This window comes from Echinops telfairi, unplaced genomic scaffold (assembly GCF_000313985.2).
Source record: "Echinops telfairi isolate 266 unplaced genomic scaffold, ASM31398v2 ScPeMD7_7410;HRSCAF=8448, whole genome shotgun sequence".
Classification (NCBI taxonomy): domain Eukaryota; kingdom Metazoa; phylum Chordata; class Mammalia; order Afrosoricida; family Tenrecidae; genus Echinops; species Echinops telfairi.
In genome coordinates, this window is record NW_022111310.1 from 16,915,993 (window position 1) to 16,932,501 (window position 16,509).

The 16,509-nt window shown below is 59.4% G+C and overlaps 1 protein-coding gene across 1 annotated transcript in view; it reads left to right on the forward strand.

The window, feature by feature from the left end:
* Positions 1-2,869: 2,869 nt before the first annotated feature.
* The window catches only part of RGS3 (regulator of G protein signaling 3), a 92,223-nt gene continuing 78,583 nt past the window's right edge, over positions 2,870-16,509 (forward strand). Inside the window, exons 1-6 of the mRNA XM_045296541.1 lie at positions 2,870-2,951; positions 3,644-3,749; positions 5,054-5,411; positions 6,235-6,274; positions 11,225-11,421; positions 14,731-14,814. Of these exons, the coding sequence (XP_045152476.1) occupies positions 5,091-5,411; positions 6,235-6,274; positions 11,225-11,421; positions 14,731-14,814 (642 nt within the window). The 5' untranslated portion in view covers positions 2,870-2,951; positions 3,644-3,749; positions 5,054-5,090. The remainder of the gene's footprint in view (positions 2,952-3,643; positions 3,750-5,053; positions 5,412-6,234; positions 6,275-11,224; positions 11,422-14,730; positions 14,815-16,509) is intronic.

The following is a 16,509-nucleotide window of genomic DNA, read 5'->3' on the forward strand; positions in this document are numbered from 1 at the left end:
TCCTTAGCTGTGGCTGGAACCAGTCCCCCCTCTGAGCCTCAGGCTCCTTGTCAGTAAGTGGGGAAAATGGTGCCCAAATGTACAGTGCCCGGGACGGTGTCTGGAGGTCCATCCAGGAAGGGATCACAGGGCAGAAATGAGGGGCTGCTACTATGAGACCAGGAGCCGCGACAGCCCCTGCCCTGGGCAGGAAAGAGCACGAACCACCCCCAGGAAGGGCTGTCCCTGCCAGGAGCCAAGAGGTCCCAGGCTCGGGACAGGACTGCTCCCTGCTTCCTGCACCGCCTGAACCTGAACCAGAGGGCTCAGACCTGGGAGGGGGTGGGGTGTGTGTGTGTGTGTACTCTGCCTCAGTGTCCTTCTATGTGACGTGGGCCCACGAGAACCAGCCCGCGTTCTTCTCTGCGGTGACCAGGAACGCTGGGCCAGGTTCTCTCGGGGTGGCCCTTGCTCACAGTGGAGGGAGTGTCATTGGGCTTCCTTCATACCTGGAGCCAGGAGACGAGCTTGCCCGCATGATGCCCCCACCCATTTGGGTTGGCCTGTCCCTGGGCTGGCTCTTCCGAGGCCTGTTCTCTGCAAGGTGGAGACAAGGCGGCCAGGGTGTGGGAAGGGGGGCGTCTTTGCTGGGGCACGTGACTTATCTCCAGACTCACCTCGGGCCGGCGCCCACAGGTGCTGGGTCCTACTGGCCAGGGCCAGCACCCAGGCAGGGGAGGCTGTGGTCCCTTGGTGCGTTCAGACAGTCGGAGGGTGGGTGCTCGAAAGGCTTGGGTTGAGAGGGGGGTTTCCAGGTGTTACAAAATGCCCTGTAACGGGGTGGGGGGGGGGGCGCGTGGGATGGGTCAGGCCGCAGGCGTCCCCCACCCGCCCTGGCCTCGCCTGGGCCTGACAGTGAGGGCCGCCCCTCTCCTCCATCCACTTCCGCACTCTCTCCAGAGTTTGTTAGTTTCTGCCTTTCCAGTTTCCCCTCTTCCTGTCTTAGCAGCGTGTTTTCCCAGCATTCTTATGGGAACAGGGTATTTTCCTGCCCCCCCCTCCCCCTTGTCTGTCAGATTTCCTGTTTGACAAACTCGCTTTGAATCCAGGCCCAGGGAGGGCTGGTGGGAGGCAGAGCCTCAGCACCCACCCACACCCCACCCACCGCGTTTCCAGGGGGGGGGGACGGGGCACCCTGCTGCCATCACGCCTGACCTTTGGGCAGCTCTCAGGTGAATGCTGGGCACCCAGCCTTGAAGGCCTGGTGGGGGGGGCCTCCTCTTGGCCTTCTCCAGGACTGCCGAGCAGGGGCTTCTTCCTCAGCGCCCCCACCCCCAAGTCTCACTTCCCGGGGTTCTCTCAGAACCTCTTTTAAAGCCTTGTCCATTCAAACCTTCCCAGTGACCTTTGGATTGCTCTGTGGGTGGGCCGGGGCTGGGTCTTCAGGGGCAGCTGCTGAGGGCCCGTGGGCAGCCAGGCTAAGCTGCCGGGAGCAGCTGGTCTCACTGTACCCTGGCAGCCCCCTTGCTTAGCCGTGCTGCGTCCCCACTGTGCACCAAGGGTGGAGATTTACACAGGAAAACACGAGACCTGTCGCCCATCCCAACCCCCAGGGGCCCTGTAGACCGAACAGAGCCACGCTTTGGCGTTTCCAAGACTGAAGGCCAACACCTGTTCAATTTCCACACATGCAGTCGGCAACCCTGGCACGGCCTTCCTTCCGGCTGGGTTACCTTTCTCGGCATCTTTCCCCACATTATCTCTACCATCAGCACTAACTCACGACGACGCCACCCCCCTCACCCTGCCGAGCATCTCGTCTCTCCTTTGGCTCGGCCTTTGTTAATCTGATCTGTACAGCTCCTCCTTTACGAGACCCTAGGGCTCCAGGCAGACATGGATGAAGCCAAATTTCTGTCTGGCTGAAAGGTGGCTTCGGGGAATATTTTTGGCTTAAAGGTTTTTCTTTTTTTTCAGGATAACAGTGTTATCCTGAACAGGGGGGTCATCCTGCAGTCTCAGTGTCTCCAGAGATTCTGGACCCCCATGCAAACTGGAGGTTTTGTTTCACATTTCTCTCCCTTTTGAAACCAAGATTTTTCTTGAGTCTCTGAAGTCATTTTGGCTTCTGATCCCAGCACAGTCCACCCATCCTCACGCTTTGCTCAATGCTTACGGTGCTCTGCTTGTCTGGGACAGGTCTGCATACACCCGTGCCCCTCATTCTCTGTCCCTCAACGACACCTGCGTGCCAGAGGGTCTCAACAAGCGTGTGCCACACCGACAAGCACACCCAGAGGGCCGGGCCCTTCCAGGGGGCTTGTGAAAGGAGGGGGTGTGGCCTGCTGAGCAGGCGCAGCTCATGAGGCCAGGGGCTAGTTTGAAAGTCCGCACTGGATACTGTGACCTTGGCCTTGGGCTGCCCCTGCTGACCTGAGACTGAGTGTGTAGTGTGTCTCCACCTGATCTGAGAGGGCGGCGGCTGCGTGGGCTTGGCATGTGGGCCTGTGCTTCGGGACCTTCCCGGAAGGGAAGAAGGGACCAGGTGGGCAGCGGCTCACAGTGAGGTGGAGCTGTGCGAGTGCTGGCCCAGTGGGCTGCCCCAGACAGTCCTGCCCATTTGCCGGGACCGAGGAAGGCAAGGATCACCCTGTCCAGGTTCTGGCCCAGGCTCTGTCCACCTCTGTCTGAGCTTCCCTCCTGAGGTCTCAGCCCTCCTGCTGGGCTCATCCCCAAGTGCTCACAGTACCTGGGCTGAGATAGGGGAGCCCCCAAGAGGGGAGGGCGGGGGAGGGGAGGAGGGAGGAAAAGGGGCTTTTGGGTGGGGCCTGTGGGCTCCCTACCTTGACCTCGGGGCTCCTGGGAGTAACTGGGCAGGGCTCTGTCCTAGATCACCATCCCCAGGGGGAAGGACGGCTTTGGCTTCACTATCTGCTGCGACTCACCAGTTCGAGTCCAGGCTGTGGATTCCGGTAAGTGAGCGACCCGGGCCAGGCCCCATCCCCTCAGCCACCACGCCCCGCTGGGGGCTTTGCGACTGGACAGGGAGACCCAGGTTGGACCAGTAAGAATAATATTTGTAAATGACCACCAACAAAACCTGAGGTTTATGAAAACACACTTGTTCATATATATATGAAAACAGGTTTTTGTATCTCGGCTCCCAGCCTCCTTGAACAGGAACGAAACCTATATTTTCAGTAAATGGCAGCAGAGGAAAATGAGAGTAGTTTATGAACCCTGCTTGGAATTGGTGTTTTATTCTATCTCAAGCTGGATTAGCATTTAAAACAGCAGCCCCCCACTTATCGTCAATAAAAGGCTTCTCTCAACCATGGAGTGAGACTGGTGGGCCGGATCCAGGGCTCGGGGCTCGGGGTGGCTGGGGCACAGTGATGGGTGGCATGTGAACCTGGCAACAAGGAGGGGCTGTCACGGGGCTGGGACCTCCCCTGGGGTCTGTGGGGATGGTGGATGACAGAGGAGTCAGCTGTGTTCAGGACGAGGTGGAGGGAGGAGGAGAGGGCAAAGGCCGAGCGAGACCCACCAGCCCCAGCCCCTCCCTTTGCCCACAGATGGAGAAATGGCCCCTGCCCAAGTCACGATGGTGGCAAAGGACTCAAGTTCTTCGGGCATCTTGATTGGCTTTTCTTTGTCCCTGCAGGGGGCCCCGCAGAGCGGGCCGGGCTGCAGCAGCTGGACACTGTGCTGCAGCTGAACCAGCGGCCTGTGGAGCACTGGAAATGCGTGGACCTGGCTCATGAGATCCGGTGCGTGGGGCAGCAGGGGGCCTTGGGCCTCGGGCGGATGCCTGCCCCCATCTTGCCCTGCTGTAGCCCGTCCCCCCTCTGCTCTGCCCGGACCCCTGCACCTGGCTGTCCAGGGATTCTGGAAGGCTGGGACACAGCTCTCCAGCAGAGCCCCTGCTTCCACACGGCTCCTCCGGCGGACTTTCTCTTTGGGTTCATTATCCCCGCGCCCCAGGAACTGGGCGGAAGGAAGTGTCAGTGCTGAGGAGGTTGAAGCGGCACGGTTTAAACATCCAATAGTTACTACTATTACCTTGGGGCTGTGTTGGGGTTTCCTATAAATGATGATACCCTGGCCCTAGGCTGCTGATCGCAAGGCCAGCAGTTTGAAACCACCAGCCGCTCCGAGGGGGGAAAGACAAGGCTTTCTACTCCTGAAGGGAGTTTTGGAAACCCACAGGAGCAGTTTTGCCCTGCTTTCTACAGTCACTATGAGTCAGCCTCCACTCGATGGCAGTGAGGTGTTTTTGGGGTGAGGTGGGGGGCTGGGTGATGCACATGGTTTGCAGCCTTCTATCAACCCTAAAGCTTGGCTACTTGAGCCTGCCCCCCCCCCCGGCCCCCCGGCACCGTGGTAGAAAGGCCTGGCAACCTTGTATTTCTGTTAAGATCCCGGCCAAAGGGAGCCCGAGGGAGCAGGTCTACTCTGGGATATCTGGGGTGGCTGTGAGCCAGAGGGGCTCCCAGGTGCCAGGTCTTGCTCCTGCTTGCACGTGGTGGGCTCAAGCCCCAGGGTGCTGTCACGGAAGTGTTGGACTGCCTACCGCAAGGTTGGTGGTTGCGGCCTACCAGCCGCTCCTCGGGAGGAAGATGAGGCTGTCTGCCCCTGTGCAGACTCAGAACCCCCCTACCAGGCCTCTGGGAGTCGGCATGGGCCTGATGGCAGTGGGCTTGGTGGCAGTAAAGCCCTCGCAGCCCCTGTGTCTGGGCTCTGGAGTAACTAGGGGAGGGCGGTCCACAGCTGGCTTGCGCGGCCCCACCTGCTCACGCTCTGCACAGGGCAGACATCCTTGGTTGAGTATGGCAGTCTCTCCTGGTCCATCATCCTGGCCATACCCACAAAGGTCATTGCCAGCCGCTGCCAGGCTGATGGGTGGTGACTTCAGAAACCCTTTCCCTGTGTTTCTGCCCTACTGCCCATGGTGGGCTTCTCCATGCCTCAGCTTCCTCCTCTACAAGCCCCTCACCCCGCCTGACTTTGGGCTGCCCCAGGCTCACTTTCTCTGTGTGCCCATCCCCACGCCCCGCCCCACCCCACTCTCCAGGAGCTGCCCTATCGAGATCATCCTGCTCGTGTGGCGCATGGTCCCCCAGGTCAAGCCCGGGCCGGATGGCGGGGTGCTGCGGCGGGCCTCCTGCAAGTCCACACAGGACCTCCAGTCACCACCCAACAAGCGGGAGAAGAACTGCTCTCATGGGGCCCAGGTGCGGCCTGAGCAACGTCACAGCTGCCACTTGGTGTGCGAGAGCTCCGACGGGCTGCTGCTGGGTGGCGGCGGCGGCTGGGAGCGCTACACCGAGGTGACCAAGCGAGGCCAGCACACCCTGCCCACGCTGTCCCGTGCCACGGCCCCCACTGACCCCAACTACATCATCCTGGCCCCGCTGAACCCTGGCAGCCAGGTACGGACGGCGGGTTCGGGGCCAGTGAGGGCTGTTGGGTCCCCGTGCAAGCCCATGCAAACCCAAAGACTCGCTGTTGTGCTGACAGGAGACTTTAAGTGGCTGGGATGTCAGACCAGGAGGCAGAGCAAGCCAGGGTCCGCAGGGCTGTCACGGGGAGAGAGCACAGGTGGGTCCCCGTGGCCCCAGGGCACAGCTGCAAGGCTTTTGGGGGATGCTCAGGGTGGAAGGTTTCACCCCTCAGAAGGAAACCCTTCTCAGCCCCTGCTTCTTGGCAGTGGGGTAAGCCACCTTGGAAGGTAGTGAGCTCCCGGTCGTAGGAGGCATGTAAGCAAGCCCTGGGTGGGCAACTGCATGTGGGGATGAGACAGTGTGTTCTCCACAACGTGAGTCCCATGGGAATCCCAGGGGAAATGTGTCCTGAGTCTTGGGAGACTGTCCCTATTCTCTTCCTATTCCTGATGCACCGGGGCCTGTTCAAGGCCCTGCGGTGGGGGGTGGGGGGTTCCTCTGTCCGCAAGGAGCCTGCATCCCACAGGCTTGCCTGCACATGGCGCCCTCCAAGCCTGTGGTCCGTGTCCCACGGTGCCAGCCTTCCGTGGTGTGCACCGTGGAACCGCTGCTGCAAAGGGCGTTGGAGAATTGGCCGAGGGGCTGCGCTAGGCGAATCTCCAGGGACTCGGTGTTCTCTCTGTGGGCCAGACGATGGCTGCTTTGAGCTTCCAACCCTCCGTCTGGCCTGGCTTGCCTGGGGCCTGCAGCCTGCCTGGCGGCTCCGCCCCATTCTTGGAGCTGAGGCTGCCCTCCCATCTTTCCTTTGCAGCTGCTGAGGCCCGTGTACCAGGAGGACACCATCCCCGAAGGTGAGTCCGCCCTCGGCTGCCCTACTCTCTACCTCCCTGGTAAGCACCGATGCCAGAGGCCTTGCCTTCCAGCCTGTGGACGCTGCCCCCCTCTCTCTCTGCTCTTGGTACTTCATCTGCCTCACGGAACAAACCACTGTCCTTTTCTCCCGGAGCCTGAACGAGGAAGAGAGGGAATCTTCCTGGAGCAGCCCAAGACCCAAGGTCTCCAAGACTCCCTAGTCTCAGATGAGATTCCGCCAGTTGCCCTGGGCAACCTCTCCGGAATGTGGTTGGTTGGTCTGCCAGCCCAGGCCGGGAGGCATGACTTTTGGGGGGCTGGCAAGCCTCGGGCTTGAGTTCCAGCTGTGCAGCTTTGAACAGCCCCACCCCCCACCCCCCAACCGTCCACTTGCTTTGCCCTGGCTTCTCTAGCTGGCGAGTCCCACCGCGAAGAGTCGCAGGAGGGTTGGGTTAGTTGGTGGTGGCCAGTAACAGCCTGTCTCCTGTGTGGGCAGGTGTCTCAGAGGGACACCGATGCCCCTGCAGTGTGAATGGGGTCTGCTCCTGTCTCCTACCAATCTCAGCCTAAGAGCAGTCCCGCTCCCGGGAATCCTGAGGGGGGGTCCGTTTGGTGTTGGAACGGATGGCTGGTGGCATCCGGAAGGTGCGGCCGGCCTTGCCAGTGCCCGTGATGCCCAGTTTGGGCGAGCTCAAGCACTTCCTCTGGCAGCTTCAGGATGCCCTTTGACCTCCTCCTTTGGCCTGTCCCTGCCTCCTGTGGGGCTTCCTTCCTTGCCGCCTTCTGTGTGTCCACGATGCTGGCTTGCAGCCACCACATGGAAGGGCACCCGTGGTGCCTCCCTCCTCATTCCTCTCCCGAGATGTTTGCACGGCGGGGCCTGGTCTCTTGGGAATCCGTCTGTGCCCCTTCTTGGAGGGGGGGGGACGGACTCTGATCCTCATCTGGCGACGGGTCATTCTGACAGGTGTCATCTGTCGGGCACATTGGGTGAGGGCAGAGATGCCGGCGCGACCCGCAGGCGACCTCACTCAGGGCAGAGCCGCGGGCCTGGCTCATTTCTCTGTGTCCACTGTTCAGCTCAGGACCTGGCAGACGGCAGGCACCCCAAGGGTTTTGCCCGAGTGCATGGCTGGAGGGGAATCAGTCTGGTTTCCTGAAAGGGTTTGCAGGCTGGTCAGGCAGCACGTCTCTCCTCCAGCGGGAGGTGGGTGGGGGCGAGGGGACTCGGACCCCTTGTTCTGGAATTGAGTCCCTTGCAGCCACAGAGATGCCTCCGTGTCTCCCCCACGTGTCCCCAACCCGTGTCCCTGTCTGAAGGGCACAGCCATCTGAGCTGTGGGGGAAGGGCACTGGAAAGGCAGGAACGGTGATTTAGGACCAGCGTAACTCCTCAAATATATTTTATTACGATCTAGATTCTGTTTCGGGTACCTTTGCAGTAGTGATCTTCACGGTCTCTAAGGACACCTTCGCTCTGTATGGGGGATAAGTAATGCTTCCCCAGAACACGCTGGAGGGCCCCCAGAAGTTAAGGGTGTCACCAGGCCTGCCGACAGCTTGGCTCCCGGCTCTGATGGGGCCGCCTGGCTTCCTTTCAGGAGGGAGGGCTGAGGCCTCTTGAGTTGAATAGGGTCTGGTGCCCTTCCAGGGCCTGGGACCGCCTGCCTGCTGGCGGCTAGCATGTCCTCCGGGCCGCCAGTGCCCTCGCATTGTCCCCTGCTCCGTGAAGGCGGCCCGTCTCAGACTTCCCACTGCCAGGGCGGGAGGCCTGCCAGGCTGGCCTCGGAAGTCTACATCGCAGCCCTGTAATTATTGTGCTTGGCCAGCGGGGTGAAGCAGGTGGGGACGAGGCAGCGTGAGGGGCAGTGGGGGAGAGACCCATGACTTTGCTCCCACGGAACTCAGTAGCTGGGCTGTAAGCTGGCCATTTTCATAAAGGATACTTCTCGGCCCCGTCTGGGAGCAGCACGCCCATTAGTGTGGAGATGGGGGGATGCTAGGGCGTGACTCCCATGTAGGCTGGGCCGGTCTCTGCTGTTTCTTGCCCAAATGACCTTGGCAAGCCACTCCACAACGCTAGACCTCCGTTACCTGTTACCTGACCTTTAAACGAGGGCACACAGACCGTCCTACCTGAAGGCAGGGGTATTTGTTGGGGAACTTATTAGTGTGCCCCAGGGTCTGGGCCAACCTGGACACCTGGGAAGAAATGGCTCTTTGTCTTAGTGTGAGACCGAGGAGCAAAGAGCCCTGCCCACACTACTCTTTGTCTTCTGAAAACGAACCTGCTTGCTGTCATTGGGACCGGGCACAGCAAAACAAATACCAGCTCCCCTTGCGTCTGCAGGAGCCGCTCAGAGATGCTGACCACATCCGTCAAGTTGGGCAGCCTTCCTCAGCCCCCCTTTCCAGGTGGCTCCTCCCCCACTGGCCTAAACTCACTGCCCCTTCAGGTGCCCAGCTCCTCTTTCCGGTTGTTGCTGTCACCCCGATCGCATCCTTCTAGAGCAGTCTGCTCCAGACAGGTTGTTTTTTTTTTTTGTTGACCGTTAAACTAGTGCTTGGTTTGAAAAAGATGCTCAGGTTTATGGCTTGTATTAGTCTAGGTACTTTGGAGAAACAAATCCACGGCGACTCACGTATAAGAGAGCTTTATGTAAAGAAAATGTGCATCACGAAAACATCCCAACCCAACGCTGCCCAAGCCCACAAGTCCAACATTAACCCATTAACCCAACACCAGTCCACAAAGTCCTCCACCTCACAAAACAGAGGCAATGATGCCGACTGCAGGAGGAAAGCTGAGTCAGTGAACGAACAAGCATCTCAGCACTAGCAGGGGTCTCCACACGGCTGCTCCAGCACCCAGGGCTGCATCGAGATAGGTCCATGTGGCTTCTCCTTGGGGATGTCTTGTAGGAAGTCAATCTTGCAAGCTGAAGCAGGGAACTGCTAAGGCAGCTGCACCTGGTGCAACCATCACAAAACAAGAGACCCGAGAACTAGAAAGGCGAGGCTTCGCCACCCATTTATTCCTCCGCCTTTCAACCAGCACCACATGTGATTATCGGCCAGGCTGGCACAATTAACTAACTCATGGCTTAAAGATGATCTCAGGGCAAGGGGTTTCAGGGGCTCACCCCAAAGTCTGGAGTCCAGGAGAATTTGAAATGCCATCCTGCGTTTCCCCACTTGGGAATCTTGGGTCGAAATGCTCAGTCACTGTAGCCGGGCACCATCCAGTGCTCTGGTCTCCTGGAGGCAACCCTCATGTGGGTTTTGCCTTCTCTGGGCTGGGCTTGGCCACGGACTGCCAAGGACTGACACACACCCAGCAGACCTCTTGCCCTCGTTGGTGGGCTAGTCCCAGGCCCAAGTCACTGGCCTCCAGAAGCCCCCCTCAGTTCCCTGTGAGCCTCCACTGGCCCTGGTGCAGGCCGGGGGGAAACTGTGGCTCAGAGCTGGGAGAAGCTGCGGAGGGACCAAGAGCAGGCCCCTGGGGAGTCAGGGTTCAAGTCTGGCCTCTTGTTCCACATGCATCTTCAGACTCTGGCTGGTTTTTTTGGGCGCAGCAGCTGGGGCCGGGGGCGGGGCCAACGCTGAGTCCCCTGGGACTGGTGTCCAGCCAGGGCCAGGTCAGATGCAGAGGCGGCTGACCTCTCCTCTGCATCTGCCCTCCCCGGCCCTGTCCTGGCCTTCATGCATGCTCTGCGGAGATGGGAAGTGGTTGGAGTCGTTGCGGTTGGAGCGTTGCCCCAAGATGCGACTGTGAGCGGTGGTCACTTGTTGTTCTCAGTCTGCTTGGTGAGAAGGGCACGGGGTGGGCGGGGAAGGCGAGTGTGAAACCCCCGGAGCCGAGTGTTATCTCTGAAGCGGTGACCTCGCGTTGGTGGGGAGCTTCCCCGAGATGTGCTTGGGGTCAGGCCACCTGTTCAGCTGAAGCGGCCTCCCTGGCTGCCAGGGCTGGGGGTGGTGGAAGCAGGTGGGGCCCCAGGATGTGGGCTGCCTAATTGCCGCCTGGCAGCAGACATCCCTTGGAGAGGTCGGTGCAGGTGTGGGTGGGCCTCGACGGCCTTGGAATTTGCCACTTATCGGTTGGCCTCCCAGCAGACCCGGGCTTTCAGCTGCCTGCCCCATGTCGTGCCCATTTGATGGGGTGTGACGAAGCCCTGTGCCCCGACCCCACCCTGGCCAGGGTGAAGGCATCCTCCTGCCATTGTAACAGGAGACGGGGGTTTTTCTGTGAGTTGGTAGCCACTTCAACAGTGCCTGCTGGCTGGGGTAAAGTCTAGGGTTCCCAGAGTCCACTGGGGCACCTGACTTGATTTTCCACGGGGAGGGATCACAGAAACAAGAGCAGTCACTTAGCAGCTAACTTGTGTTGCAGACCCAGTGCCCGGGCACTGCGCTGGGATTCCCGGGAAGGGGCGGGTCAGAAATGGGTAAGCGTTTGATGGCTAGCCAGAAGGCAGTTCAAGCCTACCCAGAGGCTCTCTGAAGACAACAAGCCTCATGGTCTGCTTCTGGAAGGCCATAGCCTCAGGCGGAGCGTGCGTGAGACCCCCCATGCATTGCACTCTGCTTGGGGTAGCTGACTGCAGCAGCACGCACGTCTGGTTCCCAGGGCTTCCCCAGGAGCCTCTCCCCGGCCCTCAAGCTGCCCAGGGAGCTTGGTACTGTTGGCCCATGGAGGGAACCGAGACTTGACTGAGGTCAGTCCAGGCCAGCGGGCCAGCGAGCTGGAAGGGGCGTGGCAGCACAGCTGTCCACTGTGGAATCTTAGCACCTTGTGCCAGAGCCGGCCCCTGGTCGATGCCAGACTCGAGGATGGCGGCTGATCGAATGAGTCTCCGCTCCTTGTCCTGCTAGACAGGATGCCTTTGCGAGGCCCATGGAAGTGCCCCACAGACCGCCACCGCCGCCTCCTCCCTCTGTTCCTCCCACAGAGTCCGAGAGTCCCAGCAAAGGGAAGCCCCACGCCGGGCTGGGGAAGAAGTCCCGACTGATGAAGACGGTGCAGACCATGAAGGGGCACGGGGACTACCAGAACTGCACGGTCATGAGGCCACACGGTCCGCACTCCAGCTACGGCACCTACGTCACCCTGGCGCCCAAGGTGCTGGTGTTCCCTGTGTTTGTTCAGGTGAGCGGGTGGCCGGCCCCAAGGGCTCCCTCGGGGGGAGGGGAGAGAGAGAGAGAGAGAGAGAGGAGGGGGCTTTGCCCCAAGACTGAGGGCACCCCCTTCTTCTCTCCCTTTCCTTCTCCCCTTCACCCTGTGACCACTGATGCCTATTTCTTTTGCTATGAAAACCTTCTTTCCTATGATTTTTCCCGGATGGTAAGAATGGTCTCAGACAGGACCTGTCTTTAAGTGCGATTGACGAGTGCCACACGCAGTGTAATCCCTTAGAGATTCCTCCGTGTCTCGAGGTGACGGTTTTGCCGTCCGTCTTCAGCAATGCGTAGTATGCCGTTGCCTGTCCGTACCAAAGTGTACCGGTGCGTGCCCCCACCGGTGGGCACGTCCGGGGTTTCCATCTCCTTGCCTCCGGGAATAGCGGTTTGATAAACATGGGTGTGTCCTTGATCTGCGTGTGATTTGTTCCTGATGTTCCTTTAGGGAGAGAGAGGGCTGGGCCTTACGGCATTTCTGTTGGAGGGCACCCTTTTAGGGATTCCGGGGCCTCCATTGAGGGACCAGAAGCTTCTAAGAGGAACAGGCAACTGGGGGCAGGAGAGCCCAGCAGCAAGAGGGTCCCCCATCCCCCTGCCTCCCCTTCTTCCTCTGGGGACAGGGTAGGCCCTCTGCCACTTCCCCCTCTTGCTGAGGAGCCCATCCGCGGGTCCTTGTGGTATCCGAGGGGCCTGTGAACAGGGCTCCCCCAGCCTGCTCACCCAGTGGTTTATCTGAAGACGGCAGAGGGCGGCTGCATTTTGACCAGCATCTTGTCCCGCCTCTTTCTGTCAGCAAACTTCAAACTCAAAGACAAACACATGGCCATCCAACCGATCCCGACCCTAGTGAGCCTACAGGGCAGAACAGAACGGCCCCTTTTGGGGTTCCCAAGACCTTAAACCTTTCTGAAGGGTCTTCTCTTTATCATGTGGGGGGACCGGTGAGTCGAGCCACTTGCCTTGTGGTTAGCACCTCTGTTCATAGTCCACAACACCACGTGGCTGGTGGCCTGAGATTCTTCTAGATCTTTCTTCCTCTGCTGCCTCCTTCTCCCCCTTCCTTCCCGTCTACCCTTCCTGGTGTGGAAAAACACAAAGTCCTTATTTATCCCACCCCCGAGATACAACCGATGTGAACATGACACTGGATCATAGCTGCTATTTTGTACCCCGTTGCCTTATTTTTGAAACCAGAAACCGTAGCATGAACATTTCCCATATCATCATCTACGCCCCGAGCCAATGCTGTGTAGTGGCTGCGCGCCACTGTGATGTTACACGGCGCTGGGCTTCCTGACCGGCTACTCTGTGTCTGCCTCTCTCAGTAACCCCACGGTGACAGTCCTGCCAGAGGAACCCCCTTTTTGGATGATTTCCTTTTTGGGGAGAGCTTCCGTTAAGTGGCTGGGTCAGGATGCTAACCACCGTAGACTCTATAGATGGACAGATGGCGTTCCAGAAGGTTCTGTGAGTCTGTCCTCTCGGCGGCGGCAGCCCAGGGCGACATCCTTCTCTGGCGTCCTTTCCTGGGCCTGTCCCTGTCCAGGTGTGGATCTTTTTGTTGTTGGCTGTTGTTTTCAGCTCTTAAAAAAAAATCTTACCGTGGAACCACATACATGCTTATCTCTAAGAGCTCTTGTCATGCCAACTCGTTGTACCTGCACGAGCCAATGATGCTGGCTGGCCAGTGTGCAGCTGCTCTGAGAACTCAGCCCGTGAGGATATAGCGCCAGCAGCTCCCGGGTGTGGGTGTGGGGGACAGCCGTCTTCCCGCATTGGTCCGTCTGTTGGCCGTGGGCTTTCTGCTGGCCTCTTCTCTTCCTGAGGTTGTCCCCCAAAGGTCTTGCCACCTCTGGGGGCTGTATTTCAGCAGCACTCTACGTTTTTCAGAAACAATTAAAATCCTTTGGGGAAAAAAAAGTTAAAGCCTGTTTTGAATTGTGACCTCCGTGAACCCCAAAGGACATAACCCTATCTAGATGTCTAAGGGGCCCCAGTGATGTCGTGGTTACACAGCTCTGGGCTGCGATCCACCTGGTTGGCAGTTTGAAACCAGCAGCAACTTCAAGGGCGCAAGACTGGGCTCTCGACTCCCGTGAACAGTGACAGAGCCAGACACCCACGGGGGTCTCATAGTCAGTATGGACTTGATGGCAGAGAGGGGAATCGAGATGCATCCCTGGACTCCTTATTGTGAAGTGACTGCTGGAAGGAGGAGCCCCAGTGGCCTAGTGGGTTAGGCTGTGGGCTGCTAACTGCAGGCTCGGCAGTTCAAACCCACCAGCTGCTCCACAGGAGAAGGCTGAGGCTGCCTGCTGTCATACATGGTGGCAACCTCAGACACCCACAGGGGCAGTTCTCTTCCGCCCTGTAGGTTCGCCATGGGCCGGAGTCGACTTGACACAGTGGGTTTGGATCCTCAGCGGTACAGGAATAGACTGTTGCCACCACTCCAGAACCCTTCCTGACCCGGCACCCCCTCTCCCAGCCAGAGCTACACTGGCCTGACTTTCTGACACTCGGCCCCTGTTGTCCCTGGTTTTGCCACCCACGCAGGCCTGCTCTTGCGGCTGTCACTCAGTGGAACCACACCCTGGACGCTCCTCTTGGGTGCTGCTTCTCCCACGGTGCATCCCGTACAAGCTCCCCCAGGCGGGGGTGTGCGCTCACCGTGTGCTGCGCTGCTGTTCTCAGGCACCTGGCGTGGGGTCAGGCTCTCCTTCGTGGGAATAAGCCGGGGCTCAAGGAGCCTTCTCTGGGATGGACAGGGTGGGCTCGGGGTGGGAGTGTGCCGCAGGGGTAGCGGGCAGACTGGAATGATGGGGGTCAGTGAGAGATGTGGGTGAGAATCGGCCCCTGGGGAACTCCTCGTGGCTGAGTCGGAGTTGGTTAGCCCGGGTGCGGGGCGAATGTAGAGGTGGGGTGCCTCGGACTTGACCCGGTCATGGCCTGAAAGCGGGGACTCCCACACGAGGCGTGTGAAAAGCAGAGGGTGTGTGGCTGGCGGGTGGGGGCTGCTGCGGAGGCCCCGAGCGCGTGGTTGGACTTCCGGCCCGAGAGCGCTGTTCTCACAACCAGGCTCGGGGAGGAAGGTGGCAGCAGAGCTAGTGCGCCTGCCTTTCTGTTTCCGCCTTGGGTGCTGTGTGTGAGGGGGGCGTGTGGGCTCCTGGGGGGGGGCGGGGCGGCGTGTAGGAAAGAGAGAGGGTTCTCTGTGGCTGGTTTGACAGCAGCCTCGTCCCTCTCCATACCCACTCAGGCCCTGCCTGCTTTGTTTCAGCCACTAGATCTCTGTAACCCTGCCCGGACCCTCCTGCTGTCAGAGGAGCTGCTGCTGTATGAGGGGAGGAACAAGGCTGCCGAGGTAAGGCTGTGTGTGTGTGTGTGTGTGTGTGTGTGTGTGTCCGTCCTCCTGGGTTCCCTGGCCAGCCATCTCCTGGCCCCAAACGTTTCCCTCTTCCTCGTGGTCTTAGAGCGAAACAATCTCAGGGTGAAAGAGGCCTGCCTCCTCCCCGATCTGATCCAATGACTACTTGACTTTTCTCTGGCATGCTACCGCGGACAGGGAACTCACCAGCTCTCAAAACTCTTTAGTTGATCTTTGATGATTAGAAATGTTTTTTGTTTCCAGCCCCGATGGTGTAGTGGATGGGGTCAGCAGTTGGAGAACCCCAGCTGCTCCGTGGGAGAAAGATGAAGCTCTCTACTCCCGTAAAAATGTACAGCCTTGGGAACCTGCCGGAGCAGCTGCTCTATCCGTCTGCTCTGCCCGCTAGGTCCCCATAAGTCAGAATTGACTTGGTGGCAGTGCGCTTGAGGTGTTTTGTGTGTGTGTCATTTTGTAAGGCACCCCACTGTTCATGCCCAAGAGCCTCAGAGAAGGGAATTCACCCCAGTGATCCCCTTTGTGGGTGAGAGGATTCACGTTGTTGTGAAAGACAACTTTTGGAGGGACATCAGTCCCCTGGGTTTCCCGGGCACCCTGGGGAACCTCACTCACTCGTCCCACTGCCAGTGCTGGGGGGGTCCAGCTCAGTGGCCTGAGCTGACGTCTAACTGAGAAGAGGAGTTGGAGGACCGGGGGCTGACTGGGCTGCCCCCGGGTGCCTTGGAGTTGAGGGGTCAGGCCCTGACTCAGAGCTGGCAGCTTTGGGGGGGTCGTAGGAGGCGCAGGGAACGATAACCAGACTAGCGCTGCCGCTGGCTGGCTCACGATCCCCCCTTGCTTCCTCAGTCTTCCCATCTGAACAGTGGGCGTGTGTGTCCTTGAGGCAGCAAGGATGAGACGCGAGGCAGGCTCGGCACTCTATGTGCTTACGGCTGGAGCAGGAGGCTGGTGGGTTTTGCGTTTTGGTGTTACACGTAGACCAGAACCCATGCATCTCCAATGAACAATGAATGCCCTCTGCTTGGAGAAAGCCCCCTGGGAAGTGTCGGGAGTTACTGCCGCTCGGGCCCTGGGCACTGCTGCCCCCACCTGCTCTCCGGGAACTTCCCGAAGAACCTTGCTGATGTCCCTTCTGAGAAGCCCCGTGGAAATGATACTCCTGTCTTTCCGGAGGGTAGAGTTTCGGGGCTCAGGAGTCCTTTGGAGTTGTGCTCGGCAAGCGAGCTTGTGGTGGGCGCTTCAGTCCAGTGGTGAGGGGTCACTCGGAGGCCTGGCTATAAGCTCACACGACTCATCAGAGAGCCCATTGGAAATGACGGCCACGCCGCCACCTATGCACACCACTCTCATTCTTGCCTTTGTCCACAGACCAGTTAAGTCTGTAGGTGACCTGCAGGTACTGTTATCGTCACTGTACCTGCATCAGACACACTAGACCCCGATTAATTCTTGGAGCACCTCCTTGGCTGTCTGTGCTCTGGGGATGAGGAGGCCAAGACTCGGGTGGGATGAAGTTGGGCCTGGGGGTCTCAGGGCCTGGGGGTCTCAGGGCCCCTGAGGGAGAGAGGCAGGGTTAGCATTTGGGCTGCTCTATTCTCAGCCGGGCCTTCTGTGGTCCCGTGCCTACCTCTGACCTGTTTGTTACACACACACACACACACACACACACAC